We start from the raw sequence: 24,573 nt of genomic DNA on the forward strand, positions 1-24,573 counted from the left end.
AAGTAAGCGCTCTCCGGTTAAGGCTTAGTAAGCATAGGCATAGCTTATGCTTTACTTTTAAAACTTATTTCTTATAATATAATAAATATAGCTGTTTATTAATCTATTAATTACTATAGTTTTTAAATTACTAGTAACTAGTAGTATTAATATCTTCTTATTAATTAATTAGTTACTAGAAAAATTAAATAATATTATCTATTTCTCTTCTTATTAATCTATTAGTTATTAGAAATCTATAAGCTATTATTACTATTCTCTAGTATAAAAACTTAATGCTTATTAATTTAATTTAGTTATTATATTATATCTTTACTTCTTTTTTAAACCTTATTATTCTATAGTATCTCTTATAAGAATAACTACTAATTAGTATTAGTATTATAAGTATTAATATATAAAATATAATTACTTCTCTATTATATAATATAGACTTAATACTAGTTAATTAATACTTAGTATTTAGGTAATATTATAAATATAAAAAGGTAATGCCTCTTTGCTAACTAAGCTATACTAAATCATATAAGCTAGATCATATAACTAGAAAGGTTAGAAAAAATCCTAGAGCAGATCCTAGAGCGGATTGTATATCTTAATAATTATATAATTAATTTAAGATAGTTTTATAAAAGTATTATAAAAGAATTAATTATCTAAAAGTAGATATATTAAAGAGAGTGATTTTGCGATCTTAACTTTTAATACCTAAGAGAGACTCTCTTTCTAAAAATAGTCTCGCTTATTCCTATAGTCAGCAGTTAGCTTCACTATGAATACCCGCATGGCGACTTCGCCTTTTGCTGCTAAAATTATAAAAATATCAAATACTCCTTTCCATCTCTCCAGCATGGTAGAACCAAATACCACCGAGCGAAAATACATTCTCGCATCATGGACGACCTTAACAATCCCTCTCTCTATAACTATTGAGAAACCAAAGACAACCGATGGCAAGAAATGGCTCTCAATAATGAGACCCACGAGAAGACAACAGCAACCCGGATTCTTCCATGGGCTATGGGGAAGAGTGATTGAATCCCCCGAAACCGTCTGGTTCATTACAGGTACATTAAATCTCCCACCAATTCTATACCCAGACCCCAGATCATTAAAGTAAAGCACAGGCTGGACGTCTGCCGAGTCCCTCTCGGCTTTCGAAGCCTCACCAGCAGCGGCCACCCAGTTTCAACGACTGGCCGCAATCAGCACATTGCCACCAAGCACCGTGCATGTTAACTTCACCGGCTTCTGGTGGGACCGCGTCACAGCCTTCACTGGGGTGATGGATGCCCACTTCAGCCCCGTCCTTTCACCAGCGGTCCGTCTCGAGATTGAAGACCTCCGAAGTCTAGTCTACTTCTTGAGCCCCGGCCCGACTGAACCCAAAGCGATGAATGGCAGGGGAGTTCGGGGGTTCATCCAAGAAGAAGAAGGAGGGGAGGTAGTTATGCGGTTCATTGATTTCTGGAATGATGAAGAAAGGGAGAAAGACTTCAAGAAGAGCGCGGGGGTGATGTTGGATGGGAAGTGGGAAGGTGTTTGGGAACACCTTTTAAGAGGGCTCAGAGAGAGGCGGATGGTTAAGTTTATAGAGAGACACTGTGCGTTTGAACATTTTCCGACGCATTTCTTTGGGACGGAGGAGAGCGATTTGTCTTTATGGGAATAGAATGCCATTGGAGCTCATGTAACCAAAACGGCAGATTGACTGTAAGGATAGAATACTGTTAAAACTTCCTCATCAAAAAGGGTAGCTTGAATTTCGGTCCAAGGACTCTAGTACAACCCCGACTGAACTTGACGAATGCTTTATGCCAAAGAAGAATACCGTACAAAACACCAAATATTTCCATCAATCCTGCTTTACAAACCAACGCTTAATCTTGACTCCGCCCAGTGTGCCACTGCAGATTATTAGGCCCATGCGCCTCTAAGAATAACGACCAAGCAAAGAACGCGTAGGAGTCGGGGTTTATCACGGCCTTAGCTCCAGCCAGTGTCAGGCACTCTGTTGGTTTAGCTGCCACAACGTTAGCATCTCTACATAACACGAGTCTCGAGATGATGTTTCTTACTTCCACTGTCACCAGTTTTCTTCTTATCCGTCCCAAGCGTCAAGTGAATAAACTCATGCAAAAGCGTCAATCCTCTCGGCGACACGTCGTTAAGGTAAGTACCAACGTTCGCGGCGGCAGGGGCTGCCATAGACTGTTGAATCGTCTCGAACGGCTCGGAAAGAGTATTGAAGGAATCAGGGCAGATAGTGACGCTATCCGTTAGCATGTCATCAATAGTGAACGCGAAGAAGATTTCTCCTGTGGGAGGGGTGCAGAAGTCCCGAGGGTTTCCATTGTACCTCTTCGCTGCTGGGACGATCATATAGTCGCGGATGTCGGATGACCAGTAGGCATAGTATGCAGGGTTGGCAGGCCATCCTTGCTGCATCTTTGAAAGTAGGCTCGTTATTGAGTCATCGGCGCCTGGGGGGATGGGGAATGTTCGCATGTTTGCCTGGACGGGTGGGTTGACGCTGTCATCTAGTATGGGGTTACCGGTGTCCTCTTCCTAGAGAACTCAAGAGTCAGCATTATACTTCCTAGTGTTCGTTCTTTGTAGTAAGCATGTAAGTGCTTCGCTTGCACTTCCAAGAAAACGGCTGGAGCCAAGTGAACTTTGGAAGTGTTGTTCAAAAGTATCAGTATGCTAATAGGAGCTGATGGTGCTTACATATAACAGGTCGGTCTCTACTTGCCAACCGCCACCGCAGAAAAGCCATGGCATACTTTCTCCAACAAGGTTTGGGTTTTGCTCAGCAAGGAAGTCGGCAAGAGCAGCGAATGTGTCTGTAAAACAAAGTTAGCCCTCAATTTCAAGACCTCATCCCAAAAATAAAACTTCAGTACACTTTGCCAGGAACATTACTTACTGGAGATGGTAGTGATTTTCCCAGTGTCTCCTTCATTCACTCTTCTACCCTTCGTAACACGGACTTTGAACCAAGCTATGAGGTTTCGTGTAAGACGTGGAGTGGCGTCGACATTGCCCATGTCGAAAGTTTTTAAATCATCCATGGCCGCATTGACAAGAGTCAAAGTATCGGTAAGCCAGCTATTCAAAGCTAGGCTCTGAGCACCACTGCAACTTCCTGCTCCTGGGATTGGGACCGTATGAAATAGTTGATTAATATTTTGGCCATTTGAGGCCCAAAAGAGTGCTGGGAACACGAGAAATGTTGAGAGTCTCATCTTGTTAGATGGGAACATGTAATGATAGGAAAGACAGATGGATAAATAGTTTAAAGAGAATGGATAGAAAGTAATGTAGATTGGATTATGAGATATGTATACGGTGCAGTACTTGGAAATGAAATAAGACTATCTACAAGAATAACCCAGCATTGCAAATACCTCACTTCCGAAGGACATCCTTCCATCAGGATCATTGCCGAACCGCACCTATATAAAGGACAATCCACCCAGCTGAGTTCGTATTGTAGGAAGGAACAATGATAAAAGCAAACATGAAACCTTTATGGTGATGACAGTAAGCCGCCTTGATTATTAACCATAGCTGACATGTCCTCAATACCCGCATTGGGCTGTATCTCCGGAGAACCCGCGATTATATCATCCGTTTTCAAATTACTCGGGTGTGGGGGCGTCAGCAACGGATAGCCTTAATGTACCTGCGCCTCGTCCTCCTGGTTTATGGAACCCTCAGCTGCAGTGGCTTGTGAATCATGACCAATGTTTGCGACGAGTTCTTTAGAGTTCTGCCTAGGAGCGCCTGAAATAAGCTTATTCAAGATTCAAACATGACTTGCTTACTTGCTTTTTCTTTGATGTCTGATTTAAGTTATGGTTGAAGGATTGTTGGCTCCTATGCGGACCCGGGTCTCGTCAACCCATTGTTCCAAGCCTACCGGAGATGATGTGTTATAATGAGCTCAAGACCTACAGAGCTGAGAGAATTCCATCTAAATATCTGTCTCTTCACCTTATCCTTCAGTACATCTCTTTAGAAGCCATTCTCTTGGGAAATTTAAATGATGATGGGTTCTCTCCGCCGTAGAGCAATGATAGCTGCCCTTTCTACCCTTTTCTCAATATCATATGGCGCCGTGCCGGCTAGTAACTCTATACAATCATCAATCTTGAGTCAGCAAGCGTACAATCTGTGTGTTTATGAAGGTACACAGGCCACCGAAACAAAGTCATGCGTTTCATTCGGATCTTCTGGCATGACCCCATCCAAAACCACAGTGAAGGCAACAGCAGCAACTGTAACTACAACTGCGACATATATCGCTTCTTTTCTCACTGATTATGCCGGGGTTGGGTGTGCAGGTACAGTGATCCAAACAAGTAACAGCAAAGGAGCAATTACATCAACATCCGTTGGCGAACTTGGACAAGGTGAGTGTACGTTTTGTTAGTAAAACGAGCAAGTTACTTACTCCTTTGAATAGTGTGGGTACAACTGGGATCTTCAGTCAATGTTCTGGCTCCAACCAAACCACCACTTCCTCCTGTCATCACAAGTGACTGCTCAGGGGGCTCATCAACAAACTCATCAGCCCCACCTCAACCATCATCGTCCAAATCAAGCTCCAGGTCTAAAGCCTCAACTATACTGCTGAACAATTCGGGATCCTCTACCGTACAGAGTGCGTCTTCTGCATCTCAGACTGGGAGTACCACTGCTAGCACTGGATCATCCCAAGGTGATGGTAGCAGCACTACCTCTGGGTCGAGCTCAGGGGTTACAAAATCTGCCACCTCCAGCCAATCGTCTGGACCATCTAGCTTCTCCTCAAACTTGGCAAAATCATCATCATCGGGAAGCCAGTCCAACACTATAACGACAAGAAGCGGTACCACCGGTCCCTCCTCCACAAAATCCCAACAAAGCACCGTCCATTCACCTTCATCCTCGGGAGGTGCAATTATCGTTCCACCCGGATTCCCTACAGTCACTAGCTTTTCAGCTGTATCGACTTCTTCATTCAGCACCATTGCTGGGGTCACAACAAATCAAGTTTACACGACCAGAGACTCAAGTGGCGCTGAAGTACTTGCACTCCTCTTTTTCCCCTGCCTTGTCTTCTGCAGTGGGGGCCTTGGCGTAACTCTTGTCTTCGGTGTTGGCACTGTTCCCGGATTATACTTCCCACCTCTGCTACCAGCCATCCTCATCGGGACAGATTTGATCCCTACTCCAGACCCGGATGCTAGTCTGTCTCTTCCATCCCAGACCAAACCTTCTCAAACGGCCTCGTCTACCCAAAGCTCTTCCAAGAGCTCATCGGCGAGCAGTTCGGCTAGCTCTGCGCTACCCAGTATACACTATGTGCTAGATCCAGACTTCATTGACCAGAGTTGGGTCCCTGCGACCCCTTTCGATACTGCTGCGGCTGCGGCGGCTGCTTCTTCCGTGAACGCAGATATCCTATCTCAGTTTGGCAGTGGCTTCAGCTCCATGTCTATAACCCCGACCATAAGCTCGACAGGATCAAGTACCTCCGGCTCTCAGGTAGTAAGCTCTTCTGGAACAGTTCGAAGCTCATCTCAGCTGAGCACCGGGTCCTCTATATTCAGCACCACCAGACCCCCAACGACGCTTTTCACCTCAACGAAGTCTTCCACAGCGACAGGCTCACTCGTCTCCGGAACATCCTGGGGTCCGGGTACCTTCTGCGAAGGGCTTTCTCCCGGTGGTGGCGACACTTGCCTAACGATCGGTGCAGGCTGTTACATCGTTCTGCCATCCTATAATTACGTGCCTGAAATAACATGTACAGCCACTCAAACGACGAAAACCTCTAGTACCAAGATTGCCACCACGAGTTCAGCTTCAGCCACAGCACCCTCGTGTCCTTTTGGAAGCCCTAGTGTTTCAGACTGCCAGAACGCAATTGCCAAAATCGGTACAGGCTCGGATTTTGTCACTGTCAGCGACCCCACTTGTTACGTGAGAGGTCAGGACTGGAAGTGGTGTCCTGTTGTAGTCAGCGATAACAAACAGTGTGAAATTTATATCAATTATGATCCAGGACAAGGCAATGCTCTGTAAGTCTCTATGAAGAGGTTTGTATGCTCAAATGCTAACGACTCTAATAGGACCCCGCCCCCTCAAAAGGGATCTCTTACCAATGCTGCGAACCAGATTGTTTCAGATTCAAAATGTGGAGCCGGTGGTGGACAGTGGGAGAGTATTAGTATGACATCCCTTAAAGTTGGTGTTTGTGTTAAATCCCCAGGTTATGATTGTGTCTTTTCTTGATGTGTGGAGGTACCTTGGAAGAGGGTCTGGAAAGATCATGTATGTAAGATAAACAATGCACTAGAATTTGTTCCCTCGTAAACAATGCATCTGTAACTATTAAGACACCAAAGATTACGACGGAGGGTGACGCCTGTTATTTCGAGTACATACCACTCACTCGCTATGGAGGAAAGTCGCCCTAGGAATAAATCATCCTCGAGGAGATTTGTTGGTACATGTTACATTTGCCTCTGCTCAGAACTTCACTTCTAATCAAGTCCCGACCAGACCACACTATGGGCTTACCACTGGTCTGCACCTCTAGGTCTTTCGCATGAGAAGGAGAAACTTTAACGAGAATCCTCTCGTAATCGTCACAATGTCCGTACCATCTAAGGGCGAGCTAATGCTATTGGCAAGTCATCCCGAATTACAACCTACGAGGAGAACTTATCCGGTCCATTAAAACAAATTCACTACGGCTATTTGGAAGAAAAGCCAGAATATAAATTAGTGCCTGCAAAGTACCATTGTAGCGTCTACAATATCCTTGCTTCAAATTTGACTCCTGAACCTGCGCTGTTTTCGCTGTTCTCCATCCCGAAAGCGGACTGCTTGAAACTACGCATTACTAAAACGCCCCAACAGGAACGCCCTTTGAAATAGCTGCTAGGATCAGAATTTGTTTCAAGTAGCTTGCATTCTAGAAGGCACTGCAATTGCCGTCATTTCTATCTCCTACTTGCAGGATCTTATTCATATGCTACAATGTCATCCACTATGAAGCCCTTTTCAACGCAGAGACAGCAGAAAGATAATAAGGCATATATGTACTAACGGAACTATTCCCCCAATACAGCTTTCGCTATATACCTAATCCATCGCCGTCGTTGAAAATGATCATTTGATATTCTTTGGAGATACTATAAATAGTTATTTAAAACCAGACACTCTAAGGTTTTCATACCAGGATGAAATTCTGCAGATATACTATAAAATACCCTCTTTAAGTCTAATAGTGGAGGCAGTTTTAACCCATAATTCTATACCCGCACCACTTAGAGAGCTTACATCCGATAAAATATAAGGCTCTCACTTTAAGAATGCTTTAGCTATTATATTTCTTGCTATTCTACGGATTTACACCAGGGTAAAGGGTTAGTTACATATGTAGGATTCATACTTTCCACGCTAAACAGTCTCCACTATCAGACTTAAAAACAAGGCGAGTATTACCCAATACACCGGATTGTCAACATCAAGCCCCTTTTAATCTCGCTTCCACAACCGCCTGATTACCAACCTTCGCTGGCCAGATCTTGACCAATTCCAAACCCACAGACTGTAAAAGATCGCTAAATTCGTTTGCACGTCTTTCCTTCCCACCAATGCCCAGCATTACCATATCCATCCAATACGTGCTCATGTCCTCACCCACTGTAGTGCGAGCGGGAACAATGATCTCCGCAATCAAGAGACGAGAAGTGGGACCCATAGCTTTGGCGATATTCTCCAGAATTGTCTTGCAAACATTGTCTTGATAGTTGTGCATGATTCGGCGTATATAATAGATATGGGCATCTAGACACTATTAGTCTCGATTCTGAAACTTGAAAACAAGGATACAACTTACTCTTGATGGGTTGCTCAGTGTAAAAGTCATATGGCACCTTTTCAATTCCGGGAACCAGCTCTGGCGGTATTGTATCTAAGACATGGGGCTTGTCTTGCAAGATCATCTTCGAGCTCGTTCCAAATCCATTGGAGGTTTCTTGCTGGATCAGGAGAAGAGATTGGCCTCTTCCACCACCAATATCAACAACGAAGGCCCTCTGTGGTTCGGCCTCTACCTCATTCTTGAGGGACGCGAATGGAAACATCCCTAGAGTTGGCAACGAAGCTTCCTGTTGCATCATAGCTTTATTGAACATGTTTAGAGTCTCGGGTTTCGATGCGAGGACCTCATAGAACGTCAGACCTTCAGCGCCATATGCGAAAGAATATGGAGTCTTCCGGAGATCAATCAGGTCCTCTGGGGTTTTGGTCTTGAAGTACTCGGGAAAGCGGAGGAAGCACTGGGTGAAATTTGTGCTGGATGTTTGTTAACACGTGATATATGCTTGGGGCGAATGCTTGTATACGTACCATAGATTCCAGAAATCAACAGCTGCACCTTGTAGGTAGACGAGAGACTTAGGGGTATGAGCGTAGGTGTCATCTCCAGTGAGTTCAATGATGCCAGTACCTGTGAGCATTCGCATAAGGCGTGCTATTCCGCCAAATCAGTCCCGAGAGCCAGAGTGAAAGACATCGAGACCACAGACCTATGACATTCGGCTCGATCTTGACAAGTGCGCCGAGCTCCTTCGCTGTGATGCTGCCCTGCTTCGGCATCTTTTCAAAGGCACCACTAGCAACCATCACAGCCAGCGAAGTTGATACGCTTGTCTGTTGTATTGAAGGTCAGCAAAGATGCTAGGCCATAATAAGGGAATGGGGAATGAAGATTGAATCTGGGGCCTGTCTCTATGTATTGTCACTTACAGACGAGAATTGCTTTAGCATAGCGTCCATTGGATCTTCCAAGTCCTGATAAAAGAGATCTACTTGCTTCATCAATTCGTATCTTTCGGCTCGGTCACCCTTGAAGGATTTGGCACTTGCCAGAATGGCCTCGGCCTTTCGGACAAGGTCCGAATTTGAAGTAGCCATATCTTTGAAGTGAGATAGGATAGGAGGCAAAAAGCGAGTATTAAAGTACTCTTTGGGGGAGGGGGGGAGGAGAGGGAGAGGGAGTGAATTCTCAGGGAGAGGGAAAGTAAGTGTATTAAGAATCAGATTTCACTCAAGTCTGTGTTTCAGGAGAGGATATGTACTGCGTAATACTGTAAGGCTAGTCGGATGTTTGTTAAAGATAACTAACTGTAGACGGCCAAGCACCCGGCTTGCTGGAACCAACAATTTTTACAAGTTAGTTTCCTATGTGGGTTTGTCCGGATGCGGGTTAGCATAGAATATTGCAGATTTGTGAGCCAGTAGTAAAGTGAAGTTCTCCACAACCAACAAGCGTCCGACATACACACCTGCTGTGTATGTTATATCCGCAGTAGTTCCAACAGTCAAAAGCAACATATGGTGGGACGATGGGGTGAGGCGAGGGGAGGGGAGGGGACAAGGGAGGGGAAGAGAAGAGAAGCGGGATGGATACTCGTAACATGCGCTTACTGTACTATACATACCATCCATCTATCTATGCTTGTAGAGACCATATTAAAATAAAAAAGAACATATACAGCCATTATCCTCACCCCGTACTTGTTTTCCCTCTGATCTGATACTCCTTTCTACTCCAGTAGTACTCGCAGCCCACCCGAAGTGTCCGTTCTCCGCAACCAGCCGACCATCGCTATCTGTTAGGACTACCTACAGTAGGTAGGTATCTGCATCTACACCAGCACCAGCATCTGCACCTGCATCTTTCTGGCTTCTTCTTGTTAACTTTCCGTGATAAATCGCCCGAACTTGCCCTAAGCCGTTAACTATGGGACTAAAAACCGCACATGTACCCCGCTAGGCCCTCGAATATAGGTATATTGTAGGTAGGTAGGAAGAAGGTCTTTACAAGTACCTCGCCCCCATTTCTGCCATATTTCTACTTCTTCCTACTTATAGTACCTACCTACCTTACCCAGATATACTTCTATCTACCTACTTATGGTACCCGCGCAGGCCAGGTAGAGATTCTTCGTCCAGTTCCCGCCCCTGCACTATCACCTTCATTGGGACACGACGGCCCAACCCTTCCTTACCTCCCCCCTCCCATCATACCTTACGTCGCACCCGAGCCACTCCTCGTGGCCTGCTACCGAACAAGCGCATAGGTTGGTACTGTGACTCTGGTATGGACGATTTACCAGGAGCTACGCCTCCGCCTCCGCCTCCGCCTCCGCCTCCACCTCCGCCTCCACCTGCAACGGTTCACGAAGACGATGCAATTGAAGCGGAATTTCAGAATGTTTGGCACCCCCCTGGCCCCCCCTCCTTATCTAAATGCGCATCTTTCCCCGATTTGCATACGCATACTGTGCAGCAGTAGGTGCTAATACCCTTGACAGGACTTTGAAGGCGATTCAGCTTATGCGGGTTCATCGTACGCGGGTTCAGCGTAAGCACGATCAATTCAGCCCAATCCAATCCTCAGGGTACCTTGGTTTCCAAGGCAGGGCAATATACTGCGCTCACGACCCTCCAATCCCTACATCTCTAGCATGCTTTTCCTGATCTTATACTGTGCAGGCCTGGATCGCTTACTGAAACGCTTTCTTCCGCCGTTACAAGGGGCGTCGAGGAACATGGGAGGACCTACGCTGCATACGGAAACGAAGGTGCGATGCAACAAGAATAAGCTGCGACAGCAGGCTGGCGCGCATACGATTGAGCATTCTGACAATGGTCTGTAGAATATGGCCTCCCAATCGACGAAGAAGAGCTGGATCGAATCGACATGTCCCATGCGAAATATATAATGCTGCTCGACAAGAAGCTGTTTCTTGCTCCTATCAACCCCCAACCCCAGCGAATTTTGGATCTGGGGACCGGCACCGGACTATGGGCGATCAATGTGAGAACGTAGCAGGACTTCATGGGAATACCGAGCTGACAATTTACTGCAGGTGGCTGATGCGTTTCCTTCTGCCGAGGTATTTACCGTCTTGCTGGCTACCCTTCAAGGCACCCAATGCTGAGCTTCTTTCACGAAACGAACAGGTATTAGGATTAGATATTGCCCCTGTTCAGCCACAATGGGTGCCAGCAAACTGTCGCTTCGAGATCGACGACGTCGAACAGTCGTGGGTTTTTGGGAATAACACTTTTGATTTAATTCATGCAAGGGATTTGCTCCTCTCAATTCGGGACTGGCCAAAGTTGGTGAGCCAATGCTATGAGTACAATTCCCCTTCCCATCGCTAGGATGTGTCCAGCTTACTTAATGGCTTCAGACAAACCAAACCAGGGGGCTACACCGAGTTGCAATGCGTGTACCCGAAGGTTCGTTGTGATGATGGTTCGGCGCCGCCTGATAGCGGCCTATTCGAATTCAGCAGACAAGCGCTACAAGCATCTACAATGTGAGTTTTGTTTATGAGCTTCACAATTAAATTAAGAGATATCTGTATAATGCCCTTTTGCTAACCCCCCAAAGCTTGGGAGTACCCCTTGATGCTTGTACTCGGTATGCCGAGTACATGACAGCAGCAGGGTTTGTGGACGTGGTTGAGAAGCGCATCAAGATGCCAACTTCAGCTTGGCCGAAAGAAAAGCGCTTGAAGCTTATTGGTGCGTTTGAAATGCACAACATGGTACAAGGGGTGAGTGCGATGAGTTTGCGGATGTTTAACAAGGCGTATGGTTGGTCTCGCGAGCAGATCGAGATGTTTCTGATACAAGTGAGGAAGGATACACAAAATGTGCGGTGTAAGCTTTATCCCAACATCTCTACGACCTGTGTGTCTATACTAACGGTCAGCTAGACCACACTTATTATGACTTGTAAGTGATTTCCCTTTACACATCTATTCCACTAGTATTTTGCGACATGACGGGGCACTGTTATCTCCCTCTAGTCCTATTATTACAATGAATACTTGCTGACAAGCCAACGAAAAGTGTCATCGTATATGGACGTAAGCCTGGGACTAGTACAGTTGATACTTCTGTATAAAGGTTTATAGGCGTTTACTCGGATTGTTGGAGTGGGATTTTCGACGGCCTCAAAATACACCTCCCTGGATATAATCTATCAGAAAACAAGTTGAAATGGCGCTTGAATTAGAGTTATCGTACTTTATGAAACAGTGATGTGGATATTTTCAAGTTCGATCGATGCATTGGGCAGACGCCTAAGAGGATCAAGCTTGACAGAACCGAATATCTACTGATTCTCATTTTTGCGGGATCCGATAGTTGACAACGCTACACAGTTTAGAGCGGACAAAGTTACGAGGTCTCAGTTGTAGCTCCGGCTCCCACCAATGCTTTAGTCAGTATGATGATTTGCGGAGGCCGATCCTATCTCATATCTCAAAACTGCCAAATCAGACAGCACGTACCGTAACTCCATAGGATCTGAATCCCTGTTTGATGTAAGTGTTTTTCTCTACATTATCGAGTCATGAAATATAAGTTTCTGGCTAAAATAAGCCTTGTCGGGAATATATATTATCAAGAAGGACCTTCTCTCAATTTAAGTATTTCTTCATTCCCATCACTACATACATTTCAATACCACCAAGAACAAACAATCAACAACACCAACCATGGATTCCTACCCCCAATCTCAGCTCAAGACCTCCCGAGGTTTCACATACAACTACATGCACGTGCGCGCCTCCAGCCCCAACAGCCAAACCATCCTCTTCCTGCACGGCTTCCCATCCTCTGTTTTCCACTGGCGCCACCAGATCAAGTATTTCTCGCAGAGAGGCTACGGCGTTATCGCGCCCGAGCTTCTGGGCTATGGGAAGAGCTCCAAGCCGCTTGACGAACAGGCGTATACGGGGAAGGGGATGAGTGATGATGTGAAGGAGATCCTTGACCACGAGAAGGTCGGGAAGGTCGTTGGGGTTGCCCATGACTGGTGAGTAGAATCCTGTTTACGGGGATCAGAGGGATTCATGTTGAGATAGAAATAGGGGATCGTTTCTGCTGTCTCGCATGGCGAACTTTTATCCGGCGTTGTTTAGCAAATATGTTTTTGTGGACGTTGGATATTCGCCTCCGGGTCAGGGGCTCACGAGAAAGAACGTGGAGTTTATTAATGGGATGGTGCAGCAGCATATGGGCTTCTCTGTATTTGGCTATTTCTTGTTCTTTGACGAGAAGGATGCCGCTGAAATCATGGACAAGAATGTAAGCCCCCCTCCTTTCCAAGCAACGGAAGATTAGGGAGTTTGAGCTGACAAGAGGATAGATCGACTCTGCAGAGAGTCTATTCCATACGCGGGACGAGGAGCTGGTGAAGAAGTATATGGGTGCACCCGGTGGGGCAAGGACTTGGTTCGAAGCTGGTATGATGGCGCCGAAGCCTGCATATCTTACTGCAGAGGTAAGTTGTCCGCATTCTCCTAGGAGCACGTGTACTCAAAAGACTAGCTAATGCCCCGAACAGGACCAGGCGGATTTCAGGAAAGAGTTCGCTCCTTCTAGAGGTGGATTTGCACCAGCGATCAACTGGTACAGAGCACAGTTGCACGACATCAATGCTGGCGACGAAAAAGGTATATTCCCCCCCCGCGCTAATATACTCTTTCGATCACTGATGCTGGAAGCAGAAATCCCACAGGAAAACTACAAGCTTCAGCAGCCCACCCTGTTGCTCACGGGGAATAATGTCATCACTGCAAGCGCTGATTTCCCAAAGCAGATGAAGCCGAACGCACCTCATCTGGAAGTGAAGAATCTTGATGCAGGCCATTGGATTCAGCTGGAGAAGCCCGATGAGACAAACGAAATATTGGGGGCGTTTTTTGAAAAGTGAATGGCTGGGAGATGATGGAAATCAGGAGAAGTATCATGAAATGTGGCGCTGGGTTTAGAATTCCTTCGAACGATGCTCACAAGAAAAGTGAAGAAAAAGGGATAGCGGTGGGCAGAGAACTTGTATATTGCAGTTTCTGCTAGTGTTCGCTAGTGTGAAATCAACATTTACATATCTAGCATGGTATCATCAAAGGTCCACTTCACCCTGTCCAAACTCACACTGTGGGTGGTGGTGGTATGGACGGCCTTTCTGATCTTCTAGCCTTCTTGAAACAAGCAAATTCGCTTCTGCTTCCCTCTCTAAGCCTCTTGAGCACGGCTCTCATTTCCGGCAGCTCATTTTGTAGTTTCTGTCTTGCATCGTTGTCTGTCCCTTTATCTAGCTCCTGATAGACTTGACTTTGTGTTTCACTTGCGCGGTCTGTCGTGTATTGGCTAAGAGTCTGTGCCACAAATTCCACATCCAAAGTTGCTTGCATGAGTGACGGTAGGGGATAGCGTTGACGTTGCTTGAACGACTCAAGAAGTTCGCGGGATGCTTGCTCGAGAAGGTACGAAAGTACTTGAGCCGTCAGGGAGGAGGCTGTGGTGGAGACCTGGGTATGGATAAGGACAAGACTGAGGAGTACTTCGTAGATATAAGGTCTGACATCCTTCGGTTTCTCGTTAGGTCCTGGAGCCCACTCTGGAGCAGAAATGCCTCGACGGATGATACTGCGCACGTTTTCGACGGCCGGCCGGGTGTAGGATTGGAAGAGACGGGCATCGATTTGGCCAAGGACATCTCGGATTGTCTTGGCTTCCTCGGTCAACTTGACCGAGAATGCGTTCTCAAATTGGGTTGTGAGGTTTGGAACAATGTCAACACGGAGAAATTGAAGGTTGCTCAAAGTTAGGAGCATGCGAACATTCTGTAAGAGTTAGTAAAATCTACTTTGTGGAGGAAAATACAATTTACCCTGTCACTAGAATTGACAGTCCCTGCCCCAATGCTAGTAGCGATCACAGTTGCAACAGGACTTGCGAGACCATCGGTGTCCGTCGTCCAGTCATCTTCTGCTTTTGCCACAGATTTCTCCGCATTTTCCACCATTCCACTCAATGCCTTGTATAACGTAGTCACAAATTGGCTCCTAACCATCTGCAACAGCTTTGCTGGAGGAGGAAAGACAACACCTGCAGAGCCAACTTTTGCCTCGGAAATGTATAGAATCTTCTGCATCCCCGAGAGAACTGCACTCTCAAATGCACCGAAGTTTGCAGGCATTCTTGTCAGGTTACGCCTCTCCGAAGATCGTCTCCAGTCCTCCAAGACCTTGATATTTTCGGCATCCTTGTTCCAAGCTGCACATATGGCGGTCACACACCTTTCGCGGGCACCGCCTACCAAGGCTTTCAGTCGCTCTAATGCCGCCGTGTCACCGTTTCTGATAGCGGAGATGGATGCCATCTCACTGGCACCAGTCCCCACCAAGACGAGAAGTTTCGAGAGATAATTAGCTCCGCTCAGAGAATTTGACCACGGTGGCCAGAAAGCAAACTTTTCCCACGCCTCGCCTCGTTTCGGTGATGGCGGTGGTAGGTTGTCAAAATTGAACCTCGGGTCTCGCATTGATGTTGGTGTCAGCCCCGAAGCACCAGATGATTTGGGGGTCCTTGGAGTTGGTGGTAATGGAGAGAACAAGGAGGAAATATCTTCCAGAGGTGGATCAGCGAAGAACGCAAATATACTCTCCCTTATCATATCGACCAATTCTACGGTTCCTTTCTGTAAGTCGAGAGTGCCTTGGTCAGAAAGCCTATGGTGTTGTCGTGACTCGCCATTTAATCCAATAGGCAATGTTTTTTGGGCTTGACCATCTACAAAACTTTGTACTGTTTGCCAAAATTCCATGACCTCGCCTAGAATCCCTTGAGCAGATAACATTCCAGTCAAGAAGGTATTCATTTTCTCCCAAAGTTCAATGATCTCTGCAGAATCTAAAGAGGTTGGTTTGTCCTCAGCAGTCTGGCGAGCAAGAGATCTCAGGTGTGATGCTACTACTTGGGCTGTAGGTCTGTCTCCTTTGGCTAATCTCCTTCGGAGAATTTCAATTTCGACCCTTGAACGATCCGAAAATGTAGTAATTTTGCTCTTCAAGTAGTCGTATCGGCTGAGTAACCAGACCCATATAGGATTATCCACCACCCCCAATTCGAGCAAAATACCAATGAGTTCCATATGCTGGTCCTGCTGGCCACCAAAAGCATCGCCAGACCTTGAAATGCTTTGCATAGCGATCAGCCTACGCCAAACATCTTTTTTGAAGTCTTCAATTTGATCTTCAACATCATGCCATACCCGAGCAGCTAGCAGAAGTTGGTGTATCTGTGAATCCGTAGGGGGTGTAGAAGCTAACTGATCCGAGAGTCTTTTGGCATCGTCTGCAAATCGTTTGGCTTTTGCATACTCCTCCACTAAACTTTCGTAGTCTTTCCTTCTGATACAGTCGGTGATGGCTCCGTTGACCTCATAAAGCTCTTTGTATCGACTAACCGTTGTAGACATGGATTTCAGACTCTCTTCTTTCTCCCGCCCTCCCAAAGCTGGACCCCAGACTTCTTCTGCCTTGGCCGATACATCGAGAAGCGGCGTTTTGATGCCCAAAACCCCATACTCGCTCTCTTTCGTCAAAGCATTCTTCTTTTTGGCGTCGGGCCCAAGTGCCATTGAAGCTTGATTTCCACTGCTAGTTCTGAAACTATTCCTGCTGGCATGGCGCGAGTGTGGGCCAAGCCGTGTTGTGGGAACATCCCCTCGATACTTCATTTCGGTATAGACATTGTCAATGGTGGCTTTAGCGCGAACGAAGCGCTCGAAGTTGGATTCGACAAGGACCTTCAACGATGCGGATTTCTGGTCAATAGATCTGGAGAGGGTGTCAAGACCACGGATGAGGGAGTCGGTAGATGCCGTCGAATGGACTTGGGATAGAAATAGCGCTGGGGAAAAAGTTGTAGAGGAGAGAAGGAATCTGTTGCCTGCGTCTGTTAGCTGGGCGCATTGCTTGAAAAGATATACCTACGGAGCCGTGTATCATCCTGAACCGGCAGACCCAGCTGCCGCAATATTCTCACAACGCTTTCCGTGGTTCCCAGAGGATCAGGCTCATCTCTCTGCACTAGATTCTCCGGGCCATTCCCCGTTTTTTGCGAGCCAGGAACTAGACTCTTGCGATCACTGGTGACCCGTTCCAAGGCTGAATATCTCGATTTGGACCTCCGCAACATGCCATTGCGTTGCGGTTTCGTGTCCTCTTCATCTGAATCATCGCTCAGGTCCTTCTCGGGGGGCCATTCTAGAGGATATGCGGTGGAGAGCTGGTAGTGATCCAGCACACGTCTCTCGTAATCCGCCATCCCGGAAGTGTTTCTGGATGATTCGAAGGCTTGGTGAAGAGTTTATTCAGTTTACGAAAATATCACCATTAGTCCACCGCAGTTCCATTACGCCGGCCTGGCATTTTCATGTTGTTGAAGTCTCGCGGGTTTTGGGAGAATGAATCAAGTGTCTCATATGCTGTTGTCTGGACTGCGGTTGAAGTGTTACATTCACACCGCGAGTTTGCTATCGCTACATGCTCGTAGCTGTACTGTACTGTACCTTCCGTGACACCCGAATCGAACAATGCGGCCTCGGACTTTGACTTTTAAAAGCGGCATTCGTTATGCTCTACTTGAAATGTCGCACTCCGCCCGACTCGATATAAACTGGTGCCGCTTTCTACAACTACCGCGGGGGCGCCAGGAAAAAGCAACCCGTTGTTTGCCGCGTTTAGCTATCGCAAATCCTTCTTCGTCCTCATCACGTCCTCGAACTCTTCCTCTCCAACGCTCTTCCTAATTATCCTGCGACTCTTCACAAAAGTCGGGGTATCTACATCACTATATCAAAATGCTGGCCGTTCGTTCATTTGCTGCTCCAGCGCGGCGGCAATGCCTACAAGCTTCGACCCGCGCCTGGGCTTCAACCGCAGTGCAGGTAAGGCTGAACCATATACAACTCGCACAAGCACATTGGCAGGTTACACTCACTGACTTCTGTTTCAATTAGTCCCGTCGCCAATATGCCACTGCGAAAAAGGGGAAGGTCGCCGAGTTTCACGGACAAAAGGACTCAGACGTAAGGCCCCGATAACACCCCTCCAGGCCCAATACAACTATCTGCAGTGCTGCAATGGAGTCAATTGGGTCGGAGACCATGTTTGGCAAGGATAGCAAGGGCTGACATTCTATAAGGGACTCTACACAGTCAGTTTGATTGAGGGTGACGGTATCGGACCTGAAATTTCGCAATCAGTCAAGGACATCTTCGCGGCGGCCAAGGTATGGAAGACGGGTCAGTCATTGTAAGATATTTACTAATGGAATTGGAAGGCCCCAATAAAATGGGAAGCAGTCGATGTTACACCGCAATTGAAGGACGGGAAGACGAGCATCCCAGCGGAAACGGTTGAGAGCATCAAGAGAACCAAAGTAGCCCTCAAAGGACCCCTCGCTGTAAGAATCTGCACTGCTCTGCTCTGGCCGCAGAAAACCGTAGCTGATGATGTTAGACACCAATTGGAAAGGGCCATGTCTCCCTGAACCTAACCCTGCGACGAACATTCAACTTATTCGCAAATGTCCGACCCTGCCGTTCGATTGCCGGCTACAAAACCCCATACGATAACGTGGACACCGTCCTGATTCGAGAGAACACCGAGGGAGAATACTCAGGTATCGAGCACATTGTCGTAGATGGCGTTGTGCAAAGCATAAAGCTCATCACCCGAGAGGCTTCCGAGCGAGTTCTTCGATTCGCATTCCAGTATGCCCAGGATGTTGAAAGACTAAAGGTCCGTGTGGTTCACAAAGCTACCATCATGAAGATGAGCGATGGTCTTTTCTTGGGTACCGCAAACAGAGTTGCTAAAGACTACCCAAACATCGAATTCGACGCCGAGCTCCTTGATAACACCTGTTTGAAAATTGTCACAGACCCCACACCTTACAACGATAAAGTTCTGGTCATGCCCAATCTTTATGGTGATATTCTGTCCGATATGTGCGCTGGTTTGATTGGTGGTCTTGGTCTTACACCATCTGGAAACATTGGAGATGAATGCTCCATCTTTGAAGCCGTCCACGGATCCGCACCAGATATTGCCGGCAAGGCTCTTGCCAACCCTACCGCTCTTCTTCTTAGCTCCATAATGATGTTGAGACATATGGGTTTGTTCGACCACGCACAAAGGATAGAGACTGCTATCTTCGATACCCTGGCAGAAGGAAAGACGTTGACCGGAGATCTAGGTGGAAAGTCGAAGACACACGAGTATGCTGGTGCAATTATCAAGCGTTTGTAGATATTGCCTTGACGGGGTGAGCTCTAGACTGTATCATTAAGTAAATTGCATAGCCTGTTTCTGAGATTTACGGTCTATATATACATCTTCGTAGACTGTAGTCAAATCTATCGAAAATTTGTTGCCATATCAGTACAAGCTATCTGGAGCATTCTGAGATGACGCTGGTTTATGCTTCAAATATTTCACATTACGTGAGATATTCTGGAAAAGGTAGTGAGAGAATATATAACACCGAGGTAATGGAATACAATTGTAAGCAGATAGACTTATGCCACCTCGTCCTTCTAAAGCGGCAATACCTTCATATATGCAAGTTGAAGTCACGTGTGGTACCTAAATTGGTAGCACAAACAAGTGTCTTCGTACACGTGGGCAAGGCACTCGATAACAATTCATCAAAAACCCTATAGTAACCGATCGATCGTATCGCCTGCCTTTCTCGAGCAATGTCCGGATTGACACCTCCATTTTCTTCTTCTTGAGCCAATGAAGCAAGGTATTTGCCCACCCATAATCTCTCTCCCCCCTGAATTATGAGCACCGACTAGAATGATTCCAAGAGTCAAGAGCAGCAAAGAACCAAGGATGAAGTCGGCAATGGTGGAAACAGACCCGACCGGGCGCCACCAGCAAGGCCTCATGGCCTATAAGTATGAGGCTATTCTATCTACCGAGCATGCTGAGAACTATCGCGAGACTCGATCTACACTACACGTCAACGAGGAAACTCTGAGAATTCTAGAGGGCCATCCGAGGAAGTTTCAGAGCCAGAATCGCCGAAATCGCGGAAGACTGGTCATTATGAGTCTGGGGGTTATTGCTATCCTGCTGTTCCTACGTCGTGCTGTTGCGTATGTCTTTCCTGGTGTGTAGGTGGTGGTGGCTCGGGGTAGAATATAAAAGCTAATTTCGAACATAGGGGTTGGAGTCACCCAACACAATCATGTGATTCTGTCTCAGAGGGCTATCAATGCCAGCCTGAGTTGTCACACTATTGGGGCCAGTACTCTCCTTATTTTGCTGTGGAATCAGAGATTGCTACGGAAGTACCAGACCAGTGCCAAGTTACGTTCGCACAGATCCTTTCTCGCCATGGTGCCCGAGATCCAACAAGTTCGAAATCCACCAAATACAGTGAGACAATAGCGAATATTCACGCCCATGCAAAGTCGTATGGCAAAGGTTATACTTTCATCAAAGACTACACTTACACTTTGGGAGCTGACCAGCTATCTGTCTTTGGCCAACAGCAGATGATCAACTCTGGCGAGAAGTACTACTGCAGATACAAATCTTTGGCTCAAAACACCACACCCTTCATCCGTTCTTCAGGGCAGGACAGAGTAATAGAATCAGCCCAAAACTGGACCCAGGGCTTTCACGATGCCCGTATTGATGATCTTTCCGAGTCGAACGATGGGTATCCTTACAAAATTGTCGTCATTAGTGAAGTTGCAGGTTCAAACAACACCCTCGATCATGGCCTCTGCACTTCCTTCGAAGATGGTTTTGATTCCAACATTGGGGACAGCGCCCAACAGACATGGCTCGGCATCTTCACCCCTTCCATTACCGCAAGGCTAAACAGGAACCTCCCAGGTGTAAACCTCACCAATACAGATACAATCTACCTCATGGATCTCTGCCCCTTCAACACCGTAGCCAACCCCCTGGGTCACATCTCACCCTTCTGCTCCCTCTTTACCCTCTCAGAATGGCATTCATACGATTACTACCAAACCCTAGGAAAGTACTACGGCTACGGCTGGGGCAACCCTCTTGGTCCCACACAAGGCGTAGGCTTTACCAACGAGCTTATTGCTCGGCTGACAGCCACTCCTGTCTCTGACCACACCAGCACTAACTCCACGCTGGATTCGTCGCCGAAAACCTTTCCCATCGGTGGCACGACAAGTCTGTATGCAGATTTCAGTCATGATAACGATATGACTGCTATCTTCGCTGCGCTGGGCCTGTATAATGCTACTATGCCGTTGTCGAACACGACGCTGCAGGATACGGAGCACACAAAGGGGTATTCGGCAGCTTGGTCGGTGCCGTTTGCTGCTCGGGCATACTTTGAGAAGATGAGTTGTGTGGGGGCTAAGGAGGAGTTCGTCCGCGTCATTGTGAATGATCAGGTCTTGCCATTGGAAGCCTGCGGCGGGGATAATCTGGGGAGATGTAAATTGAGTGCGTTCGTAGATAGTTTGAGCTTTGCACGGCAAGGTGGAAAATGGGACCAATGTTTTGCATAGACAGACGTGCTTATAATACCCCGAGGATTTACTGAGACAATTGAGCTTCCGATTAACGCCTATTCGTCTACATGAAATCCAGCCTCTTGGATTGTACTCATTACGGAAGTAATCAAAATTACGTCCTTGAACCCCAACGCCGCCGTCTCCGGTTATACGCCTTGACATTTAAGTTATTTGTCTTCCTCCAATATACAGATTCTCTACCATATTACCCCATGCTCGCTATCTATAAGAAGTACGCAGTCCCGCCAAAAACAATCATCGCTACTCCCGTCCACCAGACCACGTTAAGGTCTACTCGATGCATAAGAGGCAAGGGCGCTGGAGTGGCGTGGATATGCGAGTCCTTGTTCATTGGCATAGGCATCTGCTCGTTGTCTGAGCCCCCCAAGTCTCTCTTCTTCGAGCTTCCAGTGGTACTGGCGCTTGCCGTCGGCGTGGGGTTCATAGTTTGTGTAGGAAGCATGACGGGAGGGCTGTAGGCTAAGAACATGGGATTCATCTTCTTGCCGTCGAATGCGTAGAGGTCGAGGCGTGTCATTTTCGTGTAGGGGTCTATGTAGACTTGCCATTTCTACATCGTCCAAATCAGCAATCCTGATATCGTAAATTACCCAGGAGATGCTTACCGCCATCGTCTCAGTCTGGTTGTAGCGAGCATATTGTCCGTTCTTTGACGTGCAAGGGTCAGATGAAAGTTGTCGTCCGTCCACCTTAATTGGTTCAAAGGATAGTGAGAGGTCAGTATTCATTGTCACGGTGCCGTGTTGAAATTGCATGATTCCTTGGACGCATGATGGGTCCGCAGCTACAGAAGCATCATTAGTATTTGTTTTCCCTTGCCAGCAAATTGTTGCTCGTGTTCGACGTACGGTTTGAAACGGCCCTGTAATACGCCTCCTCATAGAATCCATCGGCCGTGAAGGAGTATGAAATGCCAGTGTGACTGGGCTCGATAAAACTGTCGTTTACGGGATTATAGAAGCCCTATATCCAAAAGTCTGCAATCAGCGTCATGCTTCGTTGTCGCGAGAGCATTCTCGCCCTCGCCTTGTCCTGTTCCAAGAATAGGCACGTACCGGACCCGTTATGACCTTTCCCGACTTCGTCGACCACGTCCCAACCAGCTGACTATCGATTGCTGCGGTAGCAGAGGAAACAAGGCATGCGCCCGCGAAGAGTAGTGACGGTAAAGAGAGTGAGGCCATTGTTGGTTGTAGTGGTGATGATGGAGGTGAGCGAGCGAGTGAAGTAAATTGTCGTTAGGGAGGTACGAAGGGTGAAGTACAAATCGAAGTTGGATTATTACTGTATGCGCCAAGCTTTTAGAGGGTCGTAAACGGGACAGGGGCTGCGCCACTAGTACGAGTACGAGTACGAGTTACACTTGAAAATCACGACCCCACTAACATCTCGTGACAATAATTTTGAAATCTAGTCTGATATGGGTGGTGAAGGGGGAGAGCACCAGGAGAGTATGCGGAACCTGAAGAGCGCAGGAAATATGGCATCTTCAGCTGCAATAAAGTTAGCAAAGAAGGAATTGCGTTCTGCCATGAAGCAGAAACTCTCCACAATCAGCCAGGAATCTATTAATGTCCAGAGTAAGTTCTTACCCCATTGATTTTATTATATCATTAAACATGTCCTAGGCACAGCGGTTTTCGAAAGGATCACAAGCTTTAAAGTATATCAAAATGCAAAACACATTGGGGTCTACTTGTCAATGCCCACTGGAGAGATTCAGACAGATGCCATTGTTCGCCATGCTCTTGAATCCGGAAAACAAGTCTTCGTACCCTACCTTCACAAGTCTCAGACTCCATCGCCTAACACCCCACGCTCAGTGATGGAGATGGTAGACCTTCGTTCGCTTTCGGATTATGATTCCCTGACGCGAGACGGCTGGGGAATACCTACCATTGACGCAGAAAATATCCGAGAACGAGAGCATATACTTGGGAACTCAACGAAGAAAGAGACCCGGCAGCTAGACATGATCCTGATGCCAGGAGTGGCCTTTGATACGGACCCGGAAAGTGGATATGTGAGACGTCTTGGTCACGGAAAGGGGTTCTATGACTATTTCCTGCATAGATACATGCAAGGTCGAGGGTCACAGACAAAGGAACCACCAGAGAGTCCAGGAGCAGATGTATTGTTGTATGGTCTAGCTCTTCATGAGCAACTTATGCAGGCCGAGACTGATCCGCCTGTGCCTATTGGAGAGCACGACCATCTTCTGCACGGGTTGTTGGTGGGAGATGGAAGACTCGTGCAAGGCGCTGCATGAAGCCAGTAATTCTCATAGCTGAACCGAATGACATATCAAACTCCTCCAGACAACCGGCTCAAATCCCATGATGCTTTTGGCCATTGTAGAAAACCAAATGAATTCAAAACGCCTTTTGTATATCCTCTATCCATTCAGACTCTGAATTAACGAAACATTGTCCCCCTTCAACAGTATTTGGCCTAGAGTATAAGTTAGCGTTCTAACTATTTTGCAGCATAAGCCTTGATTCCATACCCAATTGTCTCCTGCTCTCCTCAGTCGTCTTCGTTGCTTGCTTGACCTCCACAGCATCGTCAATGACCAGGTTCATAAATTCGTCAAACCCCTAGGCGCTCTCGTTAGCAAAAGACCACTATTTTACATTCTAGACCACTGACCCTAATCTTGCCCTCGATTCGGATCGCCAACTGCTCGTATAGCCAGATCTGGACAGTAGAGTGCTGCTGCAGGAGCTTGAAGATAAAGTTGATGGGTGGGAGAAGGACCTTGCGCCCACCACCTCCGCCGCCTCGATTCATGTTGAAGTCGCGTGAGTTGGTGATAATTCGGGAATGCTGAAGCTGGTAGAGGTGCTTTAGTATTTGCGCTCGAGGTCGTGGTTGCAATTTTAGGGTGCGTTGGTGTCTAGGAGGGGAGGGTTGGGTGCGGCTTCTACGACAAGGCTGCTGGTTTGCGCGCTAGTGATTTATTTGGTGGTGGTGGGCCACTGCCTTCTTATGATACGGTCTTGCTCCTGATACAGTAACAGGCACCCTCTTCTCCCAATTTTAGTACTCGGCGCTGCCTTCTTTCTTCGACTTAATACTATACGGAACCTGGT

General features: G+C 46.9%; 11 protein-coding genes across 11 annotated transcripts; 6 read left to right on the plus strand and 5 right to left on the minus strand.

The window, feature by feature from the left end:
• Positions 1 to 850: 850 nt before the first annotated feature.
• LHYA1_G004368 (uncharacterized protein) lies at positions 851 to 1,672 on the plus strand (the record flags this gene model as incomplete). Its single annotated transcript, XM_031149329.1, has 2 exons — positions 851 to 1,067; positions 1,128 to 1,672. 2 exons carry the CDS (start codon positions 851 to 853, stop codon positions 1,670 to 1,672), a joined length of 762 nt encoding a protein of 253 aa, XP_031005585.1.
• Positions 1,673 to 1,880: 208 nt separating this feature from the next.
• LHYA1_G004369 (uncharacterized protein) lies at positions 1,881 to 3,248 on the minus strand (the record flags this gene model as incomplete). Its single annotated transcript, XM_031149330.1, has 4 exons — positions 1,881 to 2,023; positions 2,079 to 2,568; positions 2,731 to 2,846; positions 2,930 to 3,248. The coding sequence occupies 4 exons, from the start codon at positions 3,246 to 3,248 to the stop codon at positions 1,881 to 1,883; spliced, it is 1,068 nt and encodes a 355-aa protein (XP_031005584.1).
• Positions 3,249 to 7,525: 4,277 nt separating this feature from the next.
• On the minus strand, positions 7,526 to 8,979 carry hpm5_2 (O-methyltransferase; the record flags this gene model as incomplete). The annotated part of the gene is made up of 5 exons (XM_031149331.1): positions 7,526 to 7,848; positions 7,901 to 8,358; positions 8,413 to 8,536; positions 8,592 to 8,715; positions 8,812 to 8,979. The coding sequence occupies 5 exons, from the start codon at positions 8,977 to 8,979 to the stop codon at positions 7,526 to 7,528; spliced, it is 1,197 nt and encodes a 398-aa protein (XP_031005570.1).
• A 1,189-nt stretch (positions 8,980 to 10,168) lies between these two features.
• On the plus strand, positions 10,169 to 11,821 carry LAE1_3 (Secondary metabolism regulator LAE1; the record flags this gene model as incomplete). The annotated part of the gene is made up of 9 exons (XM_031149332.1): positions 10,169 to 10,282; positions 10,383 to 10,432; positions 10,564 to 10,652; positions 10,728 to 10,888; positions 10,941 to 10,967; positions 11,035 to 11,192; positions 11,268 to 11,396; positions 11,471 to 11,742; positions 11,799 to 11,821. The coding sequence occupies 9 exons, from the start codon at positions 10,169 to 10,171 to the stop codon at positions 11,819 to 11,821; spliced, it is 1,023 nt and encodes a 340-aa protein (XP_031005571.1).
• A 763-nt stretch (positions 11,822 to 12,584) lies between these two features.
• Positions 12,585 to 13,804, plus strand: EPHX2_0 (Bifunctional epoxide hydrolase; the record flags this gene model as incomplete). The annotated part of the gene is made up of 4 exons (XM_031149333.1): positions 12,585 to 12,904; positions 12,960 to 13,176; positions 13,238 to 13,372; positions 13,436 to 13,804. 4 exons carry the CDS (start codon positions 12,585 to 12,587, stop codon positions 13,802 to 13,804), a joined length of 1,041 nt encoding a protein of 346 aa, XP_031005568.1.
• A 217-nt stretch (positions 13,805 to 14,021) lies between these two features.
• On the minus strand, positions 14,022 to 17,205 carry SEC5 (Exocyst complex component; the record flags this gene model as incomplete). Its single annotated transcript, XM_031149334.1, has 3 exons — positions 14,022 to 14,717; positions 14,765 to 16,827; positions 16,872 to 17,205. The coding sequence occupies 3 exons, from the start codon at positions 17,203 to 17,205 to the stop codon at positions 14,022 to 14,024; spliced, it is 3,093 nt and encodes a 1,030-aa protein (XP_031005569.1).
• Positions 17,206 to 17,740: 535 nt separating this feature from the next.
• idh2 (Isocitrate dehydrogenase [NAD] subunit 2, mitochondrial) lies at positions 17,741 to 19,193 on the plus strand (the record flags this gene model as incomplete). Its single annotated transcript, XM_031149335.1, has 5 exons — positions 17,741 to 17,827; positions 17,900 to 17,968; positions 18,085 to 18,171; positions 18,223 to 18,345; positions 18,402 to 19,193. 5 exons carry the CDS (start codon positions 17,741 to 17,743, stop codon positions 19,191 to 19,193), a joined length of 1,158 nt encoding a protein of 385 aa, XP_031005566.1.
• Positions 19,194 to 19,781: 588 nt separating this feature from the next.
• Positions 19,782 to 21,454, plus strand: phyA_1 (3-phytase A; the record flags this gene model as incomplete). The annotated part of the gene is made up of 2 exons (XM_031149336.1): positions 19,782 to 20,065; positions 20,116 to 21,454. 2 exons carry the CDS (start codon positions 19,782 to 19,784, stop codon positions 21,452 to 21,454), a joined length of 1,623 nt encoding a protein of 540 aa, XP_031005567.1.
• A 229-nt stretch (positions 21,455 to 21,683) lies between these two features.
• rot1 lies at positions 21,684 to 22,665 on the minus strand (the record flags this gene model as incomplete). The annotated part of the gene is made up of 4 exons (XM_031149337.1): positions 21,684 to 22,031; positions 22,087 to 22,265; positions 22,330 to 22,444; positions 22,537 to 22,665. 4 exons carry the CDS (start codon positions 22,663 to 22,665, stop codon positions 21,684 to 21,686), a joined length of 771 nt encoding a protein of 256 aa, XP_031005564.1.
• Positions 22,666 to 22,901: 236 nt separating this feature from the next.
• On the plus strand, positions 22,902 to 23,750 carry Y106G6E.4 (putative 5-formyltetrahydrofolate cyclo-ligase; the record flags this gene model as incomplete). Its single annotated transcript, XM_031149338.1, has 2 exons — positions 22,902 to 23,061; positions 23,110 to 23,750. 2 exons carry the CDS (start codon positions 22,902 to 22,904, stop codon positions 23,748 to 23,750), a joined length of 801 nt encoding a protein of 266 aa, XP_031005565.1.
• Positions 23,751 to 23,876: 126 nt separating this feature from the next.
• Positions 23,877 to 24,271, minus strand: sme1 (Small nuclear ribonucleoprotein E; the record flags this gene model as incomplete). The annotated part of the gene is made up of 3 exons (XM_031149339.1): positions 23,877 to 23,932; positions 23,988 to 24,078; positions 24,131 to 24,271. 3 exons carry the CDS (start codon positions 24,269 to 24,271, stop codon positions 23,877 to 23,879), a joined length of 288 nt encoding a protein of 95 aa, XP_031005572.1.
• Between the last annotated feature and the right edge of the window lie 302 nt (positions 24,272 to 24,573).

Source organism: Lachnellula hyalina, assembly GCF_007821495.1.
Source record: "Lachnellula hyalina strain CBS 185.66 chromosome Unknown contig00062, whole genome shotgun sequence".
Classification (NCBI taxonomy): domain Eukaryota; kingdom Fungi; phylum Ascomycota; class Leotiomycetes; order Helotiales; family Lachnaceae; genus Lachnellula; species Lachnellula hyalina.